The 18,032-nt window shown below is 41.6% G+C and overlaps 2 protein-coding genes across 14 annotated transcripts in view; both read right to left on the bottom strand.

Moving 5' to 3' along the window:
• Positions 1 to 683: 683 nt before the first annotated feature.
• Positions 684 to 2,797, bottom strand: LOC103356597 (uracil nucleotide/cysteinyl leukotriene receptor). Its single transcript, XM_008280815.1, has 2 exons — positions 2,587 to 2,797; positions 684 to 1,671 (listed from the first exon to the last, which is right to left on the bottom strand). The coding sequence occupies exon 2, from the start codon at positions 1,647 to 1,649 to the stop codon at positions 723 to 725; it is 927 nt and encodes a 308-aa protein (XP_008279037.1). The 5' UTR covers positions 1,650 to 1,671; positions 2,587 to 2,797; the 3' UTR covers positions 684 to 722.
• Positions 2,798 to 2,842: 45 nt separating this feature from the next.
• Positions 2,843 to 18,032, bottom strand: part of kiaa1217 (KIAA1217 ortholog) — a 117,879-nt gene continuing 102,689 nt past the window's right edge. For 6 of the 13 annotated variants that reach the window (XM_008280803.1, XM_008280801.1, XM_008280808.1 and 3 more), the window contains 13 exons: positions 16,947 to 17,086; positions 16,582 to 16,757; positions 14,519 to 14,649; positions 13,237 to 13,384; positions 12,102 to 12,573; positions 11,780 to 11,978; positions 11,380 to 11,669; positions 10,375 to 10,530; positions 9,938 to 10,060; positions 8,020 to 8,100; positions 6,273 to 7,919; positions 5,594 to 5,725; positions 2,843 to 4,545 (listed from right to left, as the gene is read on the bottom strand). In XM_008280803.1, coding sequence (XP_008279025.1) covers positions 4,003 to 4,545; positions 5,594 to 5,725; positions 6,273 to 7,919; positions 8,020 to 8,100; positions 9,938 to 10,060; positions 10,375 to 10,530; positions 11,380 to 11,669; positions 11,780 to 11,978; positions 12,102 to 12,573; positions 13,237 to 13,384; positions 14,519 to 14,649; positions 16,582 to 16,757; positions 16,947 to 17,086 — 4,238 coding nt within the window. In that variant the 3' untranslated portion in view covers positions 2,843 to 4,002. Of the gene's footprint in view, positions 4,546 to 5,593; positions 5,726 to 6,260; positions 7,920 to 8,019; positions 8,101 to 9,937; positions 10,061 to 10,374; positions 10,531 to 11,379; positions 11,670 to 11,779; positions 11,979 to 12,101; positions 12,574 to 13,236; positions 13,385 to 14,518; positions 14,650 to 16,581; positions 16,758 to 16,946; positions 17,087 to 18,032 lie in introns of those variants that run through there. The other 7 variants (XM_008280810.1, XM_008280811.1, XM_008280814.1 and 4 more) reach the window with 5 other exon arrangements.

Genomic DNA, 18,032 nt, shown 5'->3' with positions numbered 1-18,032 from the left:
ATCGATTAGAAACATTAGCCATTGACGTGTATATTAAAAAAAATCCACATTTTTAAAAGAAATATAATTAATGAATACAGTTGTTTAGAACAGTACTTCCCAAAACCTGAGCAGACATCTCATTTCCAATTTAGGACACTGTGGCGAGGCAAGTCACAGCTTTCACATCTGATTTTGACTTGGTGGCATGATGTCACAGAAGTGTTGCTGATAATGTCTGCAAGTTTGCCAGCAGTGACAAGTGGGTTTCGCTTCTTCAGGAAGTTGAGAAATAGTCAGATAGCAGTCATCATTGTTCACATGCCTTTTGTACAGCATTTATAGCAACTAGAAGCAGAAGTTCAAATGTTGTCTGGCTTTGATGTTTCGGTTATGCAATGAACGCTCACAAGAAATATTACACCCACTAACACAAATAGGAGGTTTTTATCCTTCGTGCTGGTGAAACTACTGTTATCACATTATACACATTAGGTATCCAACACTCGGTGTTTGTTCTATTGTGGTTCTTCTAATACACACTGATGACCCCCAGTAGAATGAAAAGCTGAACAGGATGCATGATAAATACAGGAAATTAACACTTTTTCCCCCCTCCATCTAGTGTATTTCATGATGTTTTAGGCCCACGAATTTCAGATCAGATGTCCATCAACTCTCTAAAATGACACACAAAGAGGACAGCTTGTTTGAAAATCTTTTATTGTTTACATATTTGTTGTTTATTGATCACGCTCTCTATTTCTACAGAACAGCTTGAGAAATGTGTCCTTGTATGCACGATTCAAGAAGAAGTACATCACAGGATCCAGCACACCACTAACGCAGGTCAACGCAGATGTGATCTGATTGGCTCTTCCCAGTGACTCAAGGCTCGCTGCAGTAATATGGTCGGCATTGTGACTTTTAATGTAGATTATCCTGCACACATGGTACGGCACAAATGCGAGCAGGAAGTTCATCACAATGAGTATGATCATTTTTACAGCTTTGTCTTTCACCGGTCGTTGCTCCTGTTGTTTGACTGTCCTCAGTTTCAGCAGAATCAGTATGTAAGAAACCACTATGGTAGTCAGGGGAATAGCAAATGCCACAATAGTGGAAACCAAAGCTGTGGGAGATGTCGTTTCTAAGTACAGTTTGGCGCAGGTGCCAGAGAAGTTGGTCGAGTCCTGTTTGGAGAACAGTGTAGGAATCATGGAGATGATAACTGTCACCCAAAGTATGCCAACAGCTACATTTGCATACACAGGCTTCCTAATTGATTGTGATCTTATAGGTACAACCACAGCCAGGAATCTGTCCAGGCTGATGAAACTCATTAAGTAGAGGCTGCAGTACATGTTTAGATAGAACAGGAAGCCTGACAGTTTACAGAGGATATGTCCAAAGGGCCAGTGGCTGTCAGACAGGTGGTAAACTATACGCATGGGCAAAATGAGGACATAAAAGATGTCAGCCAAAGCCAGATTCCTCAGGAACACCTTAGATGGAGACGTGCTCTTCTGGTGAAAGAAGGCCCACAGCGCCAAGGCATTCCCAGGCACAGCGATGACGAAAATCAGGATGTAAAATGTGGAAAGGATAATATTCCAAAGTGCCACAGTGGTGTCATGGAAGCCCTCGCTTTCTTCCTCAGAAATGTTCATAGTTGCTGTGGAGAGGATCCGCCTGGTGCAGCACAAATTAGACACAAATATTCTGTTATGATCATTAACACCCCGTTGTAGGCAAACCTGAGCAGACATCTCAGTTCCAATTTAGGACACTGTGGCGAGGCAAGTCGCAGCTTTCACATCTGATTTTGACTTGGTGGCATGATGTCACAGAAGGCTGTGGTCACAAGATTTTTACGTGACTTACCAAAGCATACTTTGATATATCAAAACAAAACTAAAACTGTAAGCTGTATGTGATCAAAATATGACTTGACAACACCAAATCACATGCAATATCATGTGTAAATGAGACTGATTAGAAAGAAGAACTCTCCTCACCAGACGTCATTGTAACAACGGATTACTTTTTTTTTTTTTTTACCAGAAATAGATTAACGGCAAAAAGCTGAGGTAAAAAATATTGATCAGATAAGACATAAATATATTAAACAAAAACATTAATAAGGTACAAATAACACAGCTGAAAATTAGATTAAGGATGTAAACGATGTGTTTTTGTATACTGTCAGATACATTTAGCAAAAAAAGCATCTTCCTATTTTCTTTCAAACAATCTGATAGTTGTAGTTTTCCTTCCTTTTACTGTATATTGCTGTGATGAAATGCAAAATTCACCATCCTGTGCATTTAGTTGAGCAATCACCAAGCTGCGTCAGTGTAATTAAATGTAATGATACTTCCATTAAACCCAAGTTACTGGCTTTGGCATTTGATTTCAAACAATGACTGGCAAAGCATAACTCCGTGGCAGTCAATAGAAGAAATGTAGGCGTTTACTTAAAACACTCAGACATACAAAATAGTGACGAAGCAGAAGTTATATTCTAAGCACCACTAGTCACTGTACCTTAAAATCTAATAATGTAATATAATGCATTATATTAATGATCATTAATCACATTCTTACCTGTAATTGTAGCGTTACAGATCGCAGAAAAAAAAAAAAGATATATCTACTACCAGTGGAAGTCACTAGCCAACAGGTGAAAAGGAAGTAGGACTTGTGAACTGTTGTGTGGTGCATATCCACTTTTGTATTTATATACACACACACACACGCAAGCGCACAAACACACACACACACACACACCCACAAACTCACTGTCACATAGAGCAAATGCGCAGGAATTAAACAGGAAACCAGAAACAAAATGTCAGAACACTGAAGGTCAATGCACTACAAGCATGCAAGTCTTTATTTTTTTGCTACTCCAACACAGTTTTGTCTTTACCACATTGCTCCTTTATAGTATGATTTAAAGCTTTACAAAAAAAATGAGAAGAGGAGAAAAAAAACAACAAATATTTACAAAAATCTATCTGTGCAAACATGATTCTTCTTTTACACCACTCTCCTAAAGTATCTGAAAGGCATGCATACAAATAAACTTTGGTATGTTAACAAAACTACTTATTTTTCTTAGTAGAAGCATTTATGTACACGGTAGACAGATTTATCACTTTGTTTTAGTACAGATTACATTTAGACAACAATACATGTTAACTTAACAAACCGAGACCAGCAGTACAAACACTGCGGTCAACACTTCAGCCATCACACCAAGAGAGTGCATGTAAATTCCCCTAAAGCTCATGACTGGGTTAGGCCTGAAGTGAGTCATTATACAACAACTTTGGCAAATAGGCACAATAAAATGAAAACTTGTATTACTCATGATACCAGTTGCACATCTGTAAAATAAATTGGCAGTTCCAATGGGTGGAGAATGAGAAAATACTCTTAGAAAACTAAAGTTACGTATGTTTAAATGTGTGTGTATACGTCGCGTATACGTTCATAAAAGGCATTTACAAGGGCTGTGTTGAATGTCTGGCAACATAAGAAATATAGAAGATTAAATATACTATGGTTATTCAATCTGTCGTTTCAAAAAATAAAACACAATTTGTACATGGTATTTTGTGATTGTACATCAACTCTAAATTCCCTATTCATAGCTACAGCAAGAAAATATATTTTCAACATGAACGCCTTCCACTTCAGCTACAAAGTGGCGAAACTAAATAGTTTTTTTTTTTTTTAGTTACATTACAAAATATTTTCTGTTACACCTTCAAGAGAGAATCAAAATCCAAGTAAGTATGATGTAAAATTTGAAAATGAACTCAAAAGGAGACAGAAGTAGCGGTGTGTGAATGCCAGTGTCAAATAAAAGATGAGTCGAGGGAGTGCATCACTTAATACTTTTACAAAAACGTTCAAAAAGAGAAGAAAAAAAAAACAAACAAAAAAAACAATATAATACAAAACATGACCAAGGTCTACCTGCTATGTGGTAATGCCAGAGGGGCGATAATGGTACTAAGTAGAGTCCTTAGCTGCTGTGGCTGTTGGGATGCAGGATTTGCCGCTGCTGCCGTTGTGGGACCTGTAGCTGGTGAAGCTGGGGGTGTGTATGGTGCGGATGCTCTTTCCACCTGGGCCCAAAGGTGTGGGCGACAGAGGGGAGGGGGAGGAGGAGGAGCATGAGGAGGAGGAGGAGGAGAATGAAGAGGAGGAGGAGGAGTGCACTCGACCGTTGGGGGTCTGCGAGGAGAACGAGAGAGCTTTACCTGTGTGCTGTGAGGGCAGTTTGAGGGATCCGTTAGACAGGGAGGGGATGTGGGAGGAGGGCAGGGAACCGGAACGAGAGGACAGCATGGAGGACTTTGTCACAGAGGAGGAAGAGGAGGAGGAGGAGGAGGAGGAGGAAGAAGGGTTAATGGGATTAGTAGCATCTGAGTTTGGTGCAGACTGGGAGCTGCCTTTAGTAGAGCTAGGATAAAAAGCAGGGATTTTAGAGATGGGTATAGTGGGGGAAGTTGTTTTATGATCCCCTCCCACTCTTTTAGCACTTCCGTTAGCCTGCAAACAGAGATGCCAAAACAGATACTGGTTGTCAAAAAAGAAAAACTGGTAAAATAACACATGTAAAAGGCAAGACGATGTTAAATAAAACTACAAGTTATTCACAGAGACACGCAAACATTAATATCACTAAGACACAACTAAAAGACACCAAAAACATTTACAGAAGCTCTTTTTTTTTACTACATGGAAGGTGAGACATATTGAACTGAGAGACTTGTTACCAAGAAACAGAACGATGCAAAAGGTTAGACAGGGCGATGGCAGACAGGGTGGGCATCTTTACAGAGTGCCTGTGAGTTAGAAGGCTGTTAGGGCTTGTGAGGGGGGCTGTGGGGAGAAAATTCAGAAGGCAAATGTTCACAAGACGGCTGGAGAGAATCAGAAAACGGGGTTAGGGAGTTTGAAGTGTGACAGCAGACAGGGGAAATGTGGGCCAGTGTTCCAGTGAAACTGGTGGTGCAAGATGGGTGGGTTATGCCGAGGTCTTGACGGTAAGGAAATATATCACTGTGGGGTTAAGTAAGCTGGTGCAGTGATGTTGGGTTTGAGCAGAGGTGCGTTGTGAGAAGGGAGGAGCATAGGCGAAAAGTCGGTTTAGTTTGTATTTGAACATAGCCATAAGCGTCTTAGGGTTTGGCAACACTGTTTAGGAACTCAGCTGTGATGGGAACTGGAGATGTGATGACAACTCAGATGATGACGGGATAGGATTCCGCTTTTCTTTGCCTTTTTTTCTCCATTTTTTTTTTTTGTATAGCCACCAACACAGTGAAAACCATGAGCAGTGTGGACATGCAGAAGCATACAGTACAGTGATGTTATGGGGTAACAGTCAAGAGTCAAACATGCCTTCGTGTCAGAGCAGACTCGAGAGAAACATTAACAGATCCACAGTCGCCACCGCGGTGACTTTATTTTTTTTCAAACACTTGAAATCTCACAGCTTTGGTAGTCTTTTTTTTTCCCCTTTAAATGCCTCATGCTTTTGATTTCCTATACGTTTGTTCCTCTAGTCTCTGGTAAGACCCTACAGTAAAACTACCTGTCGGAACTGCCTCTGAGCGTCCTGCAGTTTTTGTTGTTTTCCTGCTTTGTCGGTTGTACCCGGTGACTGCCTGGACTTCGCGGATAAAGGGACGGGCATCCGACTAGTAGGGGAAGCGACACTCGTATTCTGCAAGGGGATCCAAATGAAAAACAAAACAAGAAATAAAAAAAAGATAGAAAAAAAACACACACCACATAGGAAGTATGAAAAGTCAAGGCACTTACAGGATAAAAAAAAAAAACAAACAAAAAAAACCCTTGTTCATTTAACACCTCAACAATGAACACCAGTGAAAGATCATGCACCAAGTGGGACCACAAAGTCATTATACATAGTACATGCAGTCAAGAATAAGGAAGTAATCAGAGCTTAATCATCATGACAGTGTCTTTGATGATGGTTGTGCCACTTGCTGAAAACCTTAGAGTTTTAGCAATGAACTGAAGGAGAAAGATGGTAGCCAGGAGCCCAACAAAATGCCACCCCCAATCATGATCAGCATGATTTAATAGAGGCAGAAAGCCATTTGGGGACATTTCCAACATTTCCAAGCACCTGTGGAGTGGATTAATGATTTTGTAATTTCAGTGGTTAGGGTTGGAGTGAAGGTAGGTTGGAAACTGAAAGAGAAGGACCCAAAAGCCTCCTGGAGCAACAAGAGCTAAAGAGAGACCTGTTGTACGGTGCTGGGGACAGTAGTGGTGGCGGTGGTGGTGGTGGTGGTGTTGGTGGTAGAAGGGACGACTACAGGGCGAGGAAGCAGCTGAGGTTTTGACTTCTTCTGCAATGAATTTTTGCTGGCTACCTTTGGGCCATGCCCTCTGGAGGTAGGGAGAGAGGAAGACCTCTTCAGCCCCACTCCTTCTGAGCTTTTCCCATTCCCTGCTTCTGCCTCCTCAGGGCCGACTGGCTCCTCGGGGGAGCGCGGTCCCATCTCACTAATAGTGGTCTCCAGTTGCTTGATGGTCTGCTCCAGGCTGTCCAGTGTCTTGTAGGTGTTCTTCCGAATCTCATCTGTCCTGCAGTGGGTGTCGGAGTTCTGCTTCTTCAGTGCGGAGGTGCCTGTTCCCTTGGGGGTTTCTGCTAAGGCTTTCGAGCGTGCAATCTCAAATCTCTTTGCTTCTTTGTGCTGCCTGATAGTCCCGTCAGATTCTTCCTCATCTTCATACACGACCACCTGTAGAGTCTTCTTGCCTGACTTGGTGCCCGTGCGAATTGCCTGTGTCAGTGCTGCCAGCTGTTTCTTAGGGAATTTGAACTTGAACTTCTTCTTACCATCCTGCTTGGTATCTCCATTTGAATCTAAGTTTACTCCACTGTCTGTTAGTTCAGATATTGAGGATGAAGATGAGGACGATAAGCTGACGTGATCGACAGTGCCCTGTGAATTGGTTGCCTTTTTGCCATCAACCACTGAGGTTCCTCCAGTTTTTGCTGGCAGCCCACTACTCTTCTCTGTATCCGACTCCTCACTCTCCTCTTCGATGCGCTCTTGTGCAAGCATCCTATCCAGTTCCTCCTCACATTCAAAGATGGTGGACAGGCGCTTATAAGCTGAACGGATGTCCATCGGTTCGTCAAAGATGATGATGACAGGCTTCTTGTTGAAGCCATTATCCTGCGGCACGGATGGATCCGCTGTGGTGTTCGCTCGGTTTGCTGCGTTGCCTACGGTAACAGTCTGGACGCTTCCTTTCTTGGCATTGACCAGTTCTTGGTACTCGCCACAAGACAAAGCCTGAACTTTGGTGTTGGTGATCATAAATGCAATGTTGTCTGGGGGTGGAGGTGCCTCTTCCTCAGGTTGGTCAGGACAAAGACTAGCCCCATCATCACTGTCACTTTCCACACTAGAAGTCTTTGTGGGTGGAGCAACAGAACGTTTGGGTGCCTCTTTTACTGCGCTGGTTGTTGTGGTCACCACTGGCTCAGGTATTTTATTCTTACTAGAGGAAACCTTCTCCTGGGTGACTTTACTTTTCTTTTCTGTGTTCACTTTGTTGAGGATTTTTCCCTTCTGCATTTCTGTACTAGTCTTCAAAGATTCAGAGCGTTTAACGGGCTTCCTTGGCAGTTTGAATCCGTTCAGTCCCACAGGTTTGGGTGAAATAGGCGGAGGCGTTACAGGTGATTTGGGTGGTGGAGACAGAGGTGGTGGCTTCTGCTGCTGCTGCTGTTGCTGGCTTGAAGAATTGTCATTAACATTGACATTTGACACCTGTGTTGGAGGCTGTGTGGGCTCTCTGTGTTCTGGGGTGTCTTCCATTCCCGGTGGGGGTGGATGATCTTTGGGAATCTGGCCAGTCACATAATATATTACCTGTGAGAGTGAAATTTTGAAATCCGTCATTATTTTAAAACTCTAAAATATAAATTAAATATATCTGAATATAGTGAAAGAAATGCTAAGTCATACATACCCCTTGGCTCTGTCGAACAGTCGTATTCCCATTTTCATCTGTGTCTGGATCTTTATCCTCTCGACTGGGCTCTGAGCTCTGCTAGAACAGTGTGTGAGGGAATAATATTACTGTGCGACTGGTGTGCCAGGTTGTGGCGGATTAACTCTTAATTTACATATTTGACTGCGGAAGCATCCAGGGTGTCAAATCTGGACTGTCCAGTTACTTTCTACGAGGCAAAATATTGACAGTCGCTGCTGCTTAGACTTGTTTAATTGTCGTAACATATTATGTCATGCTGTCCTGACACTAAATGCTGTAAAAAAATAATAAAAAAAAAACAAAAAACCTGCATGCAGGACAAATGAATAGATTTTATATATTCTTTTAAAAGCTAAGACTATAAGCCACTTTATTTTATGACTGCCAGATCAGCTAAAATTTTAAGTTATTCATGGATGAATTCATTCAGCTTTTCTGATTTGCACATCCAAAAATTGACGATACAAAAAAAAGTGATTGCCTTTGTTTCTACAAAATGAATAATTTCGTGGTTTCTACCAACTGCATTTTATTATACACCCAGTGTTTTATCTGCTTCACACAGTATGCACTGTTGATGAATGACTGTACGTCTTTGTCCGTGAAATGTTCAGGCCAAATTTTCAGAAACATTACATAATGTGCAATCTTTAACCCTCTGAACCCCAAAACCTGCCGGTGGTTTTGAAAGGCATGTCAAAATGATACTATTTGTCAGAGCTGGAAACTGTATAAACAGAAAGACTTGCTAGAGTTTAAATTTTCTGATGTTTCTATCAAAAAACAACAACCACAAAAACATGATGTTTTTTCATCATCATTTTTTTTTTCTGGACTCCTTTTTTAATTTTCCCCAAACATATTGTTTTTTTTTTCCCGATTTTGGGTAAAAAAATGATAAATTCTGTGCTCCTCGGCACAAATGTAAAACCATTAGCAACACAGCTGCGCCCAAACGTCACATAAAACTAAATATGAGACTCTTTAGCTGAATAAGGCTGAACTGCAGGTTGTGTTTCTATCATTAGGAGCAAAATATGCCCAGAAACTGTTGGAGTGCAGAGGGTTAACGTTGTATTATTTACAGTAATCACCAGCACACCCTTGTGGCACTGTAATTGGCTTCACTGATACTTACATCACACTTGATCATACGTATTTTCTTTGTCACACTGACTGCTGAAATCATACTAAATGTGTGTCGTCTTCTTCAATGCCAAAATATTAAAGGGTTGTGCTTGGTACGTGGGTGTGAAGCTGGGAAAAGCAAATTGAGGTGAAGTGGTGCAAAGACAAAGAGAAACAGAAAAGTGATTCCTCAGGAAAGTACAAGTGAGGGAGAGGAGCATGCAAAGTGGCCAGACTGACCTCTAAGTGAACCAAGTCTGCAAAAATAGGTTGTGTCTACCAAGTGAGTTTTAACTGTGTTGTCTCTCTCAATTGTCAATCGTTGAAGAAAATACGTGTTCCGTTGATTTTGAAAGAAGAAAGACACAAGACGATTTAGTTGCCTGTAAGCTACAGGTCTTTATTGATTTGGAGGAAAAGACAAGTGATGGTTAAATTAGTTGTGAAACACAGCATCGTGTGGACCAGACATACAAGAAGACACAGCATCTTTTCAGAGGCTTAATTTTATGCAGACTTAATCCCGGAAAAATATCCAAGCTGTGATATCCAGCAGAATCAAAAGAGGGAAGAAAAAACGAGGGGCAGCAAGGAAAGGAGCGTTTTTTTTTGTTTTTTTTTTTGGAGGAAGCTGCTACAGGTTTCTCTCGAGCCAAAGCAAGAATGCAGAAGTTGTAGAAGTGTTAAGACACAGCCATTGATTGTATCATACAGTTGGCAGAGGCAGGCAGTTAGCTGGGCAGCTGTACGGCGATGCATATTTTACCTTTTTCTCTTTGAGGGGTAATAAAGCCCCCGGTCTTAGTTCTCTGATTTGCGGTTCAATTCGAGGGGTGGGCTCTACCAAATTTTTCAGCCCTACATCCTTAACTGTGCACTTCTGGAAAACCTGAGGAGTGGAGAGAAGTGAGGGGAGGGACATGGGGGCAAGGATTTTGAGGAGGGAAGAAGTTTGAGTGTCTTGACCACTGCCACAGCTGTAAAAACCCCCTACACGTAGCAAAATGGTTCAAGGAGGTAACTCAGTGCCCATCCTTTCCCACTTTTGAGGAAATCAATCACCGCAGGAAGGGAAAAAAAACAACAAGCAACCCACTCCCACAATGCAGAAATCAATCAAATCAAGCAGACCTCTGTGTGTTTGTGCACGTTGGAGGGAATGTGTATCAGTGTGAGAGCTTGCGTGTGCATTATGCATCTAACCTGAAGCTCCGCCATGATCTTGTCGCCTTCATCCTCCTCTTCTCTGGTGACAGAGGCGGTGACAGGAGGAGGGGTGGCTGGCTTCGGCTTGGTCTCCGGTGGAACCTTGGTGGGCTTCGGTTGGGGAGACGGAGGTGGAGCCTCCTCTTCACCCTCCTGTGACAAATAATGCAATAAATAATATTTTGTCATTACTTTTAAAAGTGGATTAAGCAATACTGAAAAGTTAAGACAACTGCTGTAAAGACTCAGATTCAAAAAAGAGGTAGGACCTAGATTATAGCATTAGCATCACTTTAATATAAATTTACCATAAGGACAGATTTAACTTTTGACACCATTTGTCAGAGCAAAGAAACTGTAAAAACAGTTAGAATCATAGAATTTAAAACTTTTTCATGGTCAAAAAACTTGACCAAATCATATTTCATTAAAATCACTTTTGCATACATGTGTCATTTAAAAATTTACCAAAAAAGCCCCCAAAAAACACCATTGGCTTTAACCAGACCCTGTTAAAATTAAAAAAAAGATGCACTCTGTGGCACAACCTTGAGGCTATGAGTGCCTGAGCTGTGATCAGCAACTTTTTGGCTGAACAGCAGGCTGTGTTTACACAACACACACACGAGATAGTAGTAAAAATATCAATACTACACGGGGTACTCATTTCCTCCATTATTGTAACATCTTCGGGCCCTTGGAAAAATGTTGAACATATTGATTTCTCAAAAAATCTCAGTAAAATTAATTATCACAGAAATTCAACTTGAGTTTGTATTTTCTTTTTTTGTGATCTCTGGCATTTTAATTGTGCTATGCTGCACAGAAGACACCTTTGAGTTCTCGCTGTGTCTAGCCATTGTTGTGCTGTTTCCATAGAGGTGCAGGACAGGAGAAAAATGAGCCCACAGTGAGTACAAATGTCACAGAAGCAAAAAAGACCCAGAAATGATTTGGTGTTCAGAGACTTAGAAAAGAAGCGCAACCTCTCGCTTTACTGACCTGAGCTGAGACGGACTCCTTCCTGTTGGTGTAGACCACCTCACCAGAGCGTGTGGTGGTCATGCCTGAGCTAGAGCTGGGGTAGGTTTTCCGTGGAGGAGGTGGAGGTGGTGACTTGCTCGCCTTGTCGGACCCCTGCCTGGTCAGACTGTCAGGGGCTGCTGGCCTGATGGCAGTTTTGGAGGGTCTCTCCAGTGCTGGCTTGGCAGGTTTCTCCATCAGAGGCTTGGGGAGTTTCTCAGGCCCCTTCTTGGCTGGTTTGTCTGACTGAGGCTCTGATTGGGGCTCTTCTGTCATAAAGATCAGTTAAAGTATATAAAAGACAAAGTTAAAGTGTGTTGCTAAAGCAACAAAAAGGACACGTTTGTGTCTTGAAGTTACATTTGTGTTCGATTTGTACCTGATGGTGACTCGGCAGGGTTGTGGATGACTTCTTGTTCTGCAGTTGCAGCAGGGGGCAGTGCTGAGTTCTCATCCACCTCTAGATTTGGAATTCCCTTCATCATGTTGGCCTGGGCCTCTTGGAGGATCTTCTCAAACTCCTTTCCATCATAATGACCCATGTTCTGCCTCCTCTCCTCCCACTCCTTCTCTGCTGCCTGTGAGTTGCAGAGAAGAACACATAAAGTCAGGAAAAGTTCCCAACAGCTTCTCAGATTCTAAGACAACTCAATGAAGATCTGTCATTCCTAGAACAACTAAAGAAATTAACTGCGACCTACCTCGATGGACATAGCTCTGCTTTTGCTCTTGCCCTGATTGTTCTGGAGCTCCTCTATGACAAGATCCTGGTTGGCAGTGCCGTTTCCATTATTCACCGGGTTCCCGTGAGTCTTCTTATGGCGGGCGGGACTCGGTGGATCCGAGGCTGCCGCTTTGGGAGATTCCCGGCCTTGACTTTTGCTCAGGTTGGGACTGGAGATGTGAGTGGGGCTGGGGGTGAGCGGGGGACTGGGCTGAGCTGTCAAGGCCGCAGACTGCTGGGACTGCTGCATGTGGACTGGGGAGCTCTGGACATGATGGATGACCACTGGGGAGGAAGGCATCACCTCAGATCTGATGGTGGAGCTCTGGGGCTCGGGTGGGGCTGATTCTGCAGGGGCTTCTGCTGCTGCTGCTGCTGCTACAGGGCTGTTTTCCACTGAGACAGCAGTGGAAGGATCAGGTCCCTTCTGAGAAAACTCAGTGGCACTTCTGCAGAATGAAGGGACACAATCTGTGATCAAATCATGTGGAAAACACAAATGCTTTGTTTGCATGAAAATAACAACACTAGGTCACCCTTTTACAAATCACCTTTATTTACATACAACTAAAATGAGGATTTATAGTCTTTTTGAAATGTTATCAAGATTAAGAATACATCAAACCCTATAATAAAGATGACAAGTTATGCTGATGAACTGCTGACATGAAAAATCTACGATGGTTTATGGTTTGGCAACAGGGCATGTCTTGGGTAAAAGAGTCATGCAGGCAGAGTGAGGGAAAAGTCGAGAGTGAGTTTGGTGTCTGTCACATATTAAAATGGAAATGAGGCGCCGCAGTGTCCACCAAATTAATTCACTTATCGGTTCAGTGAAGGTGATGGAAGTAAATCAAGCTGGACGCCACACTCTTCTGTCCACACGGAATGACCTCTTTGATGGGATGAAGGCTGGCTTGCCAGTGTAATCAAACACTACAATCTCCCACATCACAGACCCCTGTGAGGAGCCCTGCAAAGTGCTTTTTGTTTTCATCTCCAATTCCCACTCTCTCACACTCAGCCTCCAATACTCCAAGCACCACTTCTTCTGATCTCTACTTTATCTCCATTGACATTTTTTTTTTCTCTCAAACATTTCCCCCCCCTACCTTCTAAGACCGCTGAGTGTATCAGTCAGGCTTTTGACCCTTTTCAGCATGCTGTCCAGTTTATGAGGCTCCTCCTTCAAAAACTTGACAGCTTCCACTTCCACCCTGAGTACAGCCCGCATTCTGGTTTGCAGGGCCGGAAACTCTCCTGAAGAAAAACACGGAGGGATATGTGCAAAAATTTAATATTTCTGAACATTTTCATTTTTCTTCTGATTGTGTAAGTGCTATTTTATAGCTAGCGACACTGTCTTTTATGTGAAAAGGCCTCTGAATAACACGCTCATGTCAGTGATGTTTACAGGCTGCCAATATGTAAAGGCACTGTGTCCCCCAATACTCATTCAACAGGTTGCATTAATGCCTTTGTTAAAAATTATATAGAATTTATTTAGGAGCTAAATACAGACATAGTCCCTAAGAACATAATAGTTTAGAGCCTGGGCTAATCTAAATCTGTTAAATCTTATATCATAAATGTAAACTGTTGACAAACTTTGTCCAAAATAATACTTTAAAGTCATGATTTGACAATAAAAAAAATTGCAAACCTTGATGTTTAAGTCCTTGTTTTCACAATTCACAATTTTTTTTTTTATATATATCCGTAGAGTTTATCATCAGATATAATCAAAGTGTCAGTATGTTATTTAAATAAAACAAAAATTTAGAATACATTAGTACCTTTGGAAAAATGTATTGAATAACTAAATACTGACATAGTCTCTTAAAAGACACTACAGTTCAAGTTAAGTTTTATTCATCATGCAGGTTAATGTCAGTATTTATTTTTTATATACATCTCTAGGCTCTCCAAAGGTCTTGTTTTTATCTTGCACAGTTGTCTGGTAATTTATAAATTATAGTTGTTCATTGCACTGAGTGGGATTTCACCCAATTTTTTTGTACTTTTTTGGTCTAATGACATTAAAGGATTCTGATTCTGAAATTCTGTTAAATCTTGTATCATAAATGTCAACTTTAGAAAAACTACATCCGAAATAATAATTTAGGGTAATGATTTAACGAAAAATTGCCAAAACTAATTATCTAAGTCCATGTTGTAAAGGTATCAAGAGCTTTGTGTAATTTTGCCTTGGATAAAATTTCAACCATGTAATTCTAGAGTTTAATATCATATATAGTCTGCTGTTTAAATAAGACAACAACTTAGAAGAACCCAACCACAAATTACTGCCTTTGTATGACCCACTAGTTTATATTAACTACTTGATTCAACAATTCGTGGTCTCAGTAGAAAGAACATTGTCTGCCATCGTACCTTTGAGCCCTGCCAGAGACTCTCCCACCTTCCTCAGAGTTACCGCTCCCTCTTCCACGTCTTTCAGAGTCACCACTCTGTGTGTTGTTGCCGAGTCCTTCTGCAGAGAACCTACAAACTGCTCCAGGTCACTGCACAGACAGGAGAAAGGACCAAAAAAATATGGAGTTGAAGAAAGATGCTTATTTACAACTTGGAACTAATTAATATATAATGATGTGTCCAACAGTGGAAATGAAAAATCAATTGAAACTCATGTTTTGATGTATTTTTGTCTGATATTTGTCTGCTTGGCTTGTCTAAGATTATTATTACTCTTCACAAACACCAGGGGGCAGGACACAATCATTTATCTAAAAGATCATACACCGATGGAGCAAAGGTGAGAGCAAACTTTAGGATGTGATGCATAAAAAAGTGAAAAACGTACATCACATTGAAATATATACACGAGACCGAGAATAAACATCTCCTCTATGCAGTTCACTCTCCTGTCTACACTGGACTGCTTAGTATAGACTTGCCTGGGTCTTATCCCAAACCACAAATGTTTACACACTGAATGCGGGCTTATTTGTGTGAGAGAGCACTTCCTCACATAGAAAACATATCACGGCTCCTCAGAACCGTCCTGGCGCTGGAGAAAGCCAGCTATTCCGAGGGGAAATGTGTCAAATGATAACATTGTGTGCAGTGTTGGATTGCATGAGAGGAACTAAAATGGTGTTTCATTGTGGCCAGGTACCCTTGAGAAACCCTCTTTCATGGCGAGTCCCCAAAAGGGAGCGGGAAAGGCAATAAGGAGAACGGTGTGTTAAATGCCCTGCTATGCCAGGGCCTGTTGGAATGATGGAAATTCCAGCGGAGGACAAAGAAAACTGATTTTCTTTTTTGTTTAATCAAGCCTCACCCAGATTTTAAAAAAAAAAAAAAAGTATGTTTCACGTAATGTGCATCTCTGTGTGTTAAATACACCCTAATTAACCACTTTAGATTACATTTGCTGGAGCAATCATTTTCACATTTCCCTTCATATAATGTAAATTACTGTTATCAGCGGAAACTATGGGGTCACAGGCTTATAATGAGAACAGCTTGATGAGATAAAAACTGACTTGCGGATAAGTTAGCAGCACACTAGCAGGATAAATGTTCTGTATTTTTGCTCCGTGGAAGCTTTGTCACCATCATCAATACTGTCCCCTGACGATGACAAAGCATCCTATTTAAAGCTTCTTCAGGTAGCTCTGTTCTTTTGTACTACCAGTTTCCAAATTCTAACCACTGAACCTTTTTTTTTTTTTTTTTGCTATAAAATGTAACAAAGTGTGCCCTTACAGGTCATGATAGATTTACTTCTCCTCCTGAGAGGCCAGTGCTTTTCACAACACATTGTCCCACCGGTCTTAAAGCCAAGCAGCCCTAATTACCGGGCCTTATTTAAGGTGCCAGCGGCCATGTTTTGCTGACTCACAAACGACCGGATACCAAGGCTAACAGAGAGCTTAATCTAGTTCCAATCCACTGTCTCCTGCCTGTTCATTCCCGAAGAATCTATGAGCTGCTATCATCGTGTTTATTAGAGCATATGTTCGCCAATGTCTAGCAAGACAACACGGTTTGACCTTCCCTGTAAATATCCAAATAAAGAAAGGATTTAATTACTGCTCCCTGTTGGCAAGATGAGGCCAGTGAATTAAAATAAGAGCAGGGTAGTGAGTAATTACTCCACAGTTAGGCCCATTGTTCTAGACTGCTGTCTCTGAGAGGCAGGCGCTGCTTGCCTGTATAAACCTGCGAGGCTGTAATTTGGAGGGTGTTGGCTTGTCAAAGAGTTTAGGATTGAATAGCTCAGGTGAGCTGATAAAAATGAAGCCTTTTGTGGATTCCCTATAAATGGGAGTACCCAGACGGGAGCCGCATGGGAGTGTATTAAATCGAGTGCAAAACTTTATAGAAAGGACAAACCATTTACAATAGGCATTCAGTAATGAATGCAAACAACCATATCTATCCATTTTGGACTAAAACTAAAACGCAACAGTAAATCTGTGACTTCTTACCTGAGCTGTGTGAGGACACGCTCCTCCAGACCCAAGTACTTGTGCCTGTCTTCTTCCACCAAAGCTCTCTGCCTCTGGACAGGGTCCTCCAGACGCCGCATGGCCTCTGCCAGTTTAATACTGATTTCCTGCTCTGCACGCTTCAGCTGCACCCGTAATGCCTCCTGGTTCTGGAGCTGAGAGGATACAACACAGTGGAATGAGATATTAGAGGAATCCACACTAGCAAAACCTACATACGCGGCTTTTTAAAGTGTCATACAGATGCATGCTGTTTTTTTTTTTCACATGCATGCACACAGGTGGATGACTATAAACAGACACGACAACAGTCCAAATCAATTAAAAGGACAGAGAGGTCTTGCCTGCAGCTGTCTCATCTGATGGAGTTGCATCCTGAGGTCAGAAACGTTCTTCCTGAACTGCAGGAGGTTGACTTTGAGAGGAACTGAGCTCTTCTCTGATGGGGCTGCATTACTCTTGGGAGCTAAAACTGGAGAACCACCTGGATAAGTAATTAAAAAATAACCAACAAATCAACAAAGTTTCAGTGTGCTTCCTGAGAAACACGACACAGATGACACACAAAAGAAGAAAATATACACGTGCACGCTGAAACCCTTTAGAGACGGTTCATAATCACGCTTATAATTACACTCAAGTAGAAATTACAGCAGAAATTATTGGACAGGCAATAAAAGTAAAAAGATAATTCCCCCCCTTAGAGGGAGTAGACTGAGATGTTCTTTTCCAAACCCTCGCTCTGTCATCCTGTCTGACTTTCCGCTACAAATTATTGGTTAGCTTGTACATGTCTGCAAACACACTCTTCCTGGCAGCGCACTGGTCTGACTTAACGTTCCAAATGTTTAGTAAAGATTTCTTGAACTCTCTGCGGCGTCCTTTTTCCCCTGCACAAGGAGCTCAGATAATAATGCTCGCGCTCACATTGGCTGCACCTTCGAAATGTCTGTCAACTGCATTCAGTGTTTCAGTCACCACTGGAAATGAAGAAACCATGGAAACCAGTGGAGCTAATATTTGTGGCTTGGGTGAAAGTCCCTAAGTGGCCAACACCAATAATAATCTAACTCAAACTCCAGGATTAGTTTTGACTTCAGTGACCTTTGAGTTATTTTAAGGCTGCATCTACACACAGACTACAGTCTTTTGATCTCATACATTCATGATCGGAGAATGTTCATTTGAATGCTTTACACAAACTGCAAATAATAATTGTCACTTGCCTCTAATAGGCATATTTAATTTAGGGTTTGCCCATATTTTATAGTATCTAAGATTTATTTATCTAAGAGTTTTCGAAAATTTCTTCTGATCTACTGGGAGCAGGGAAAAAAACATTTTTACAACATATCTCTTGCAATTGAAAGATCAAATTATAAATAGTTTTTTAAGTGACATTTTTCAGTAGTAAGAAGTTCTAAAGTCTG

Source organism: Stegastes partitus, unplaced genomic scaffold (assembly GCF_000690725.1).
Source record: "Stegastes partitus isolate 25-593 unplaced genomic scaffold, Stegastes_partitus-1.0.2 Scaffold210, whole genome shotgun sequence".
Classification (NCBI taxonomy): domain Eukaryota; kingdom Metazoa; phylum Chordata; class Actinopteri; family Pomacentridae; genus Stegastes; species Stegastes partitus.
Note: the sequence above shows the minus strand (reverse complement) of the source record. Positions and strands in the feature narration are given on the sequence as shown.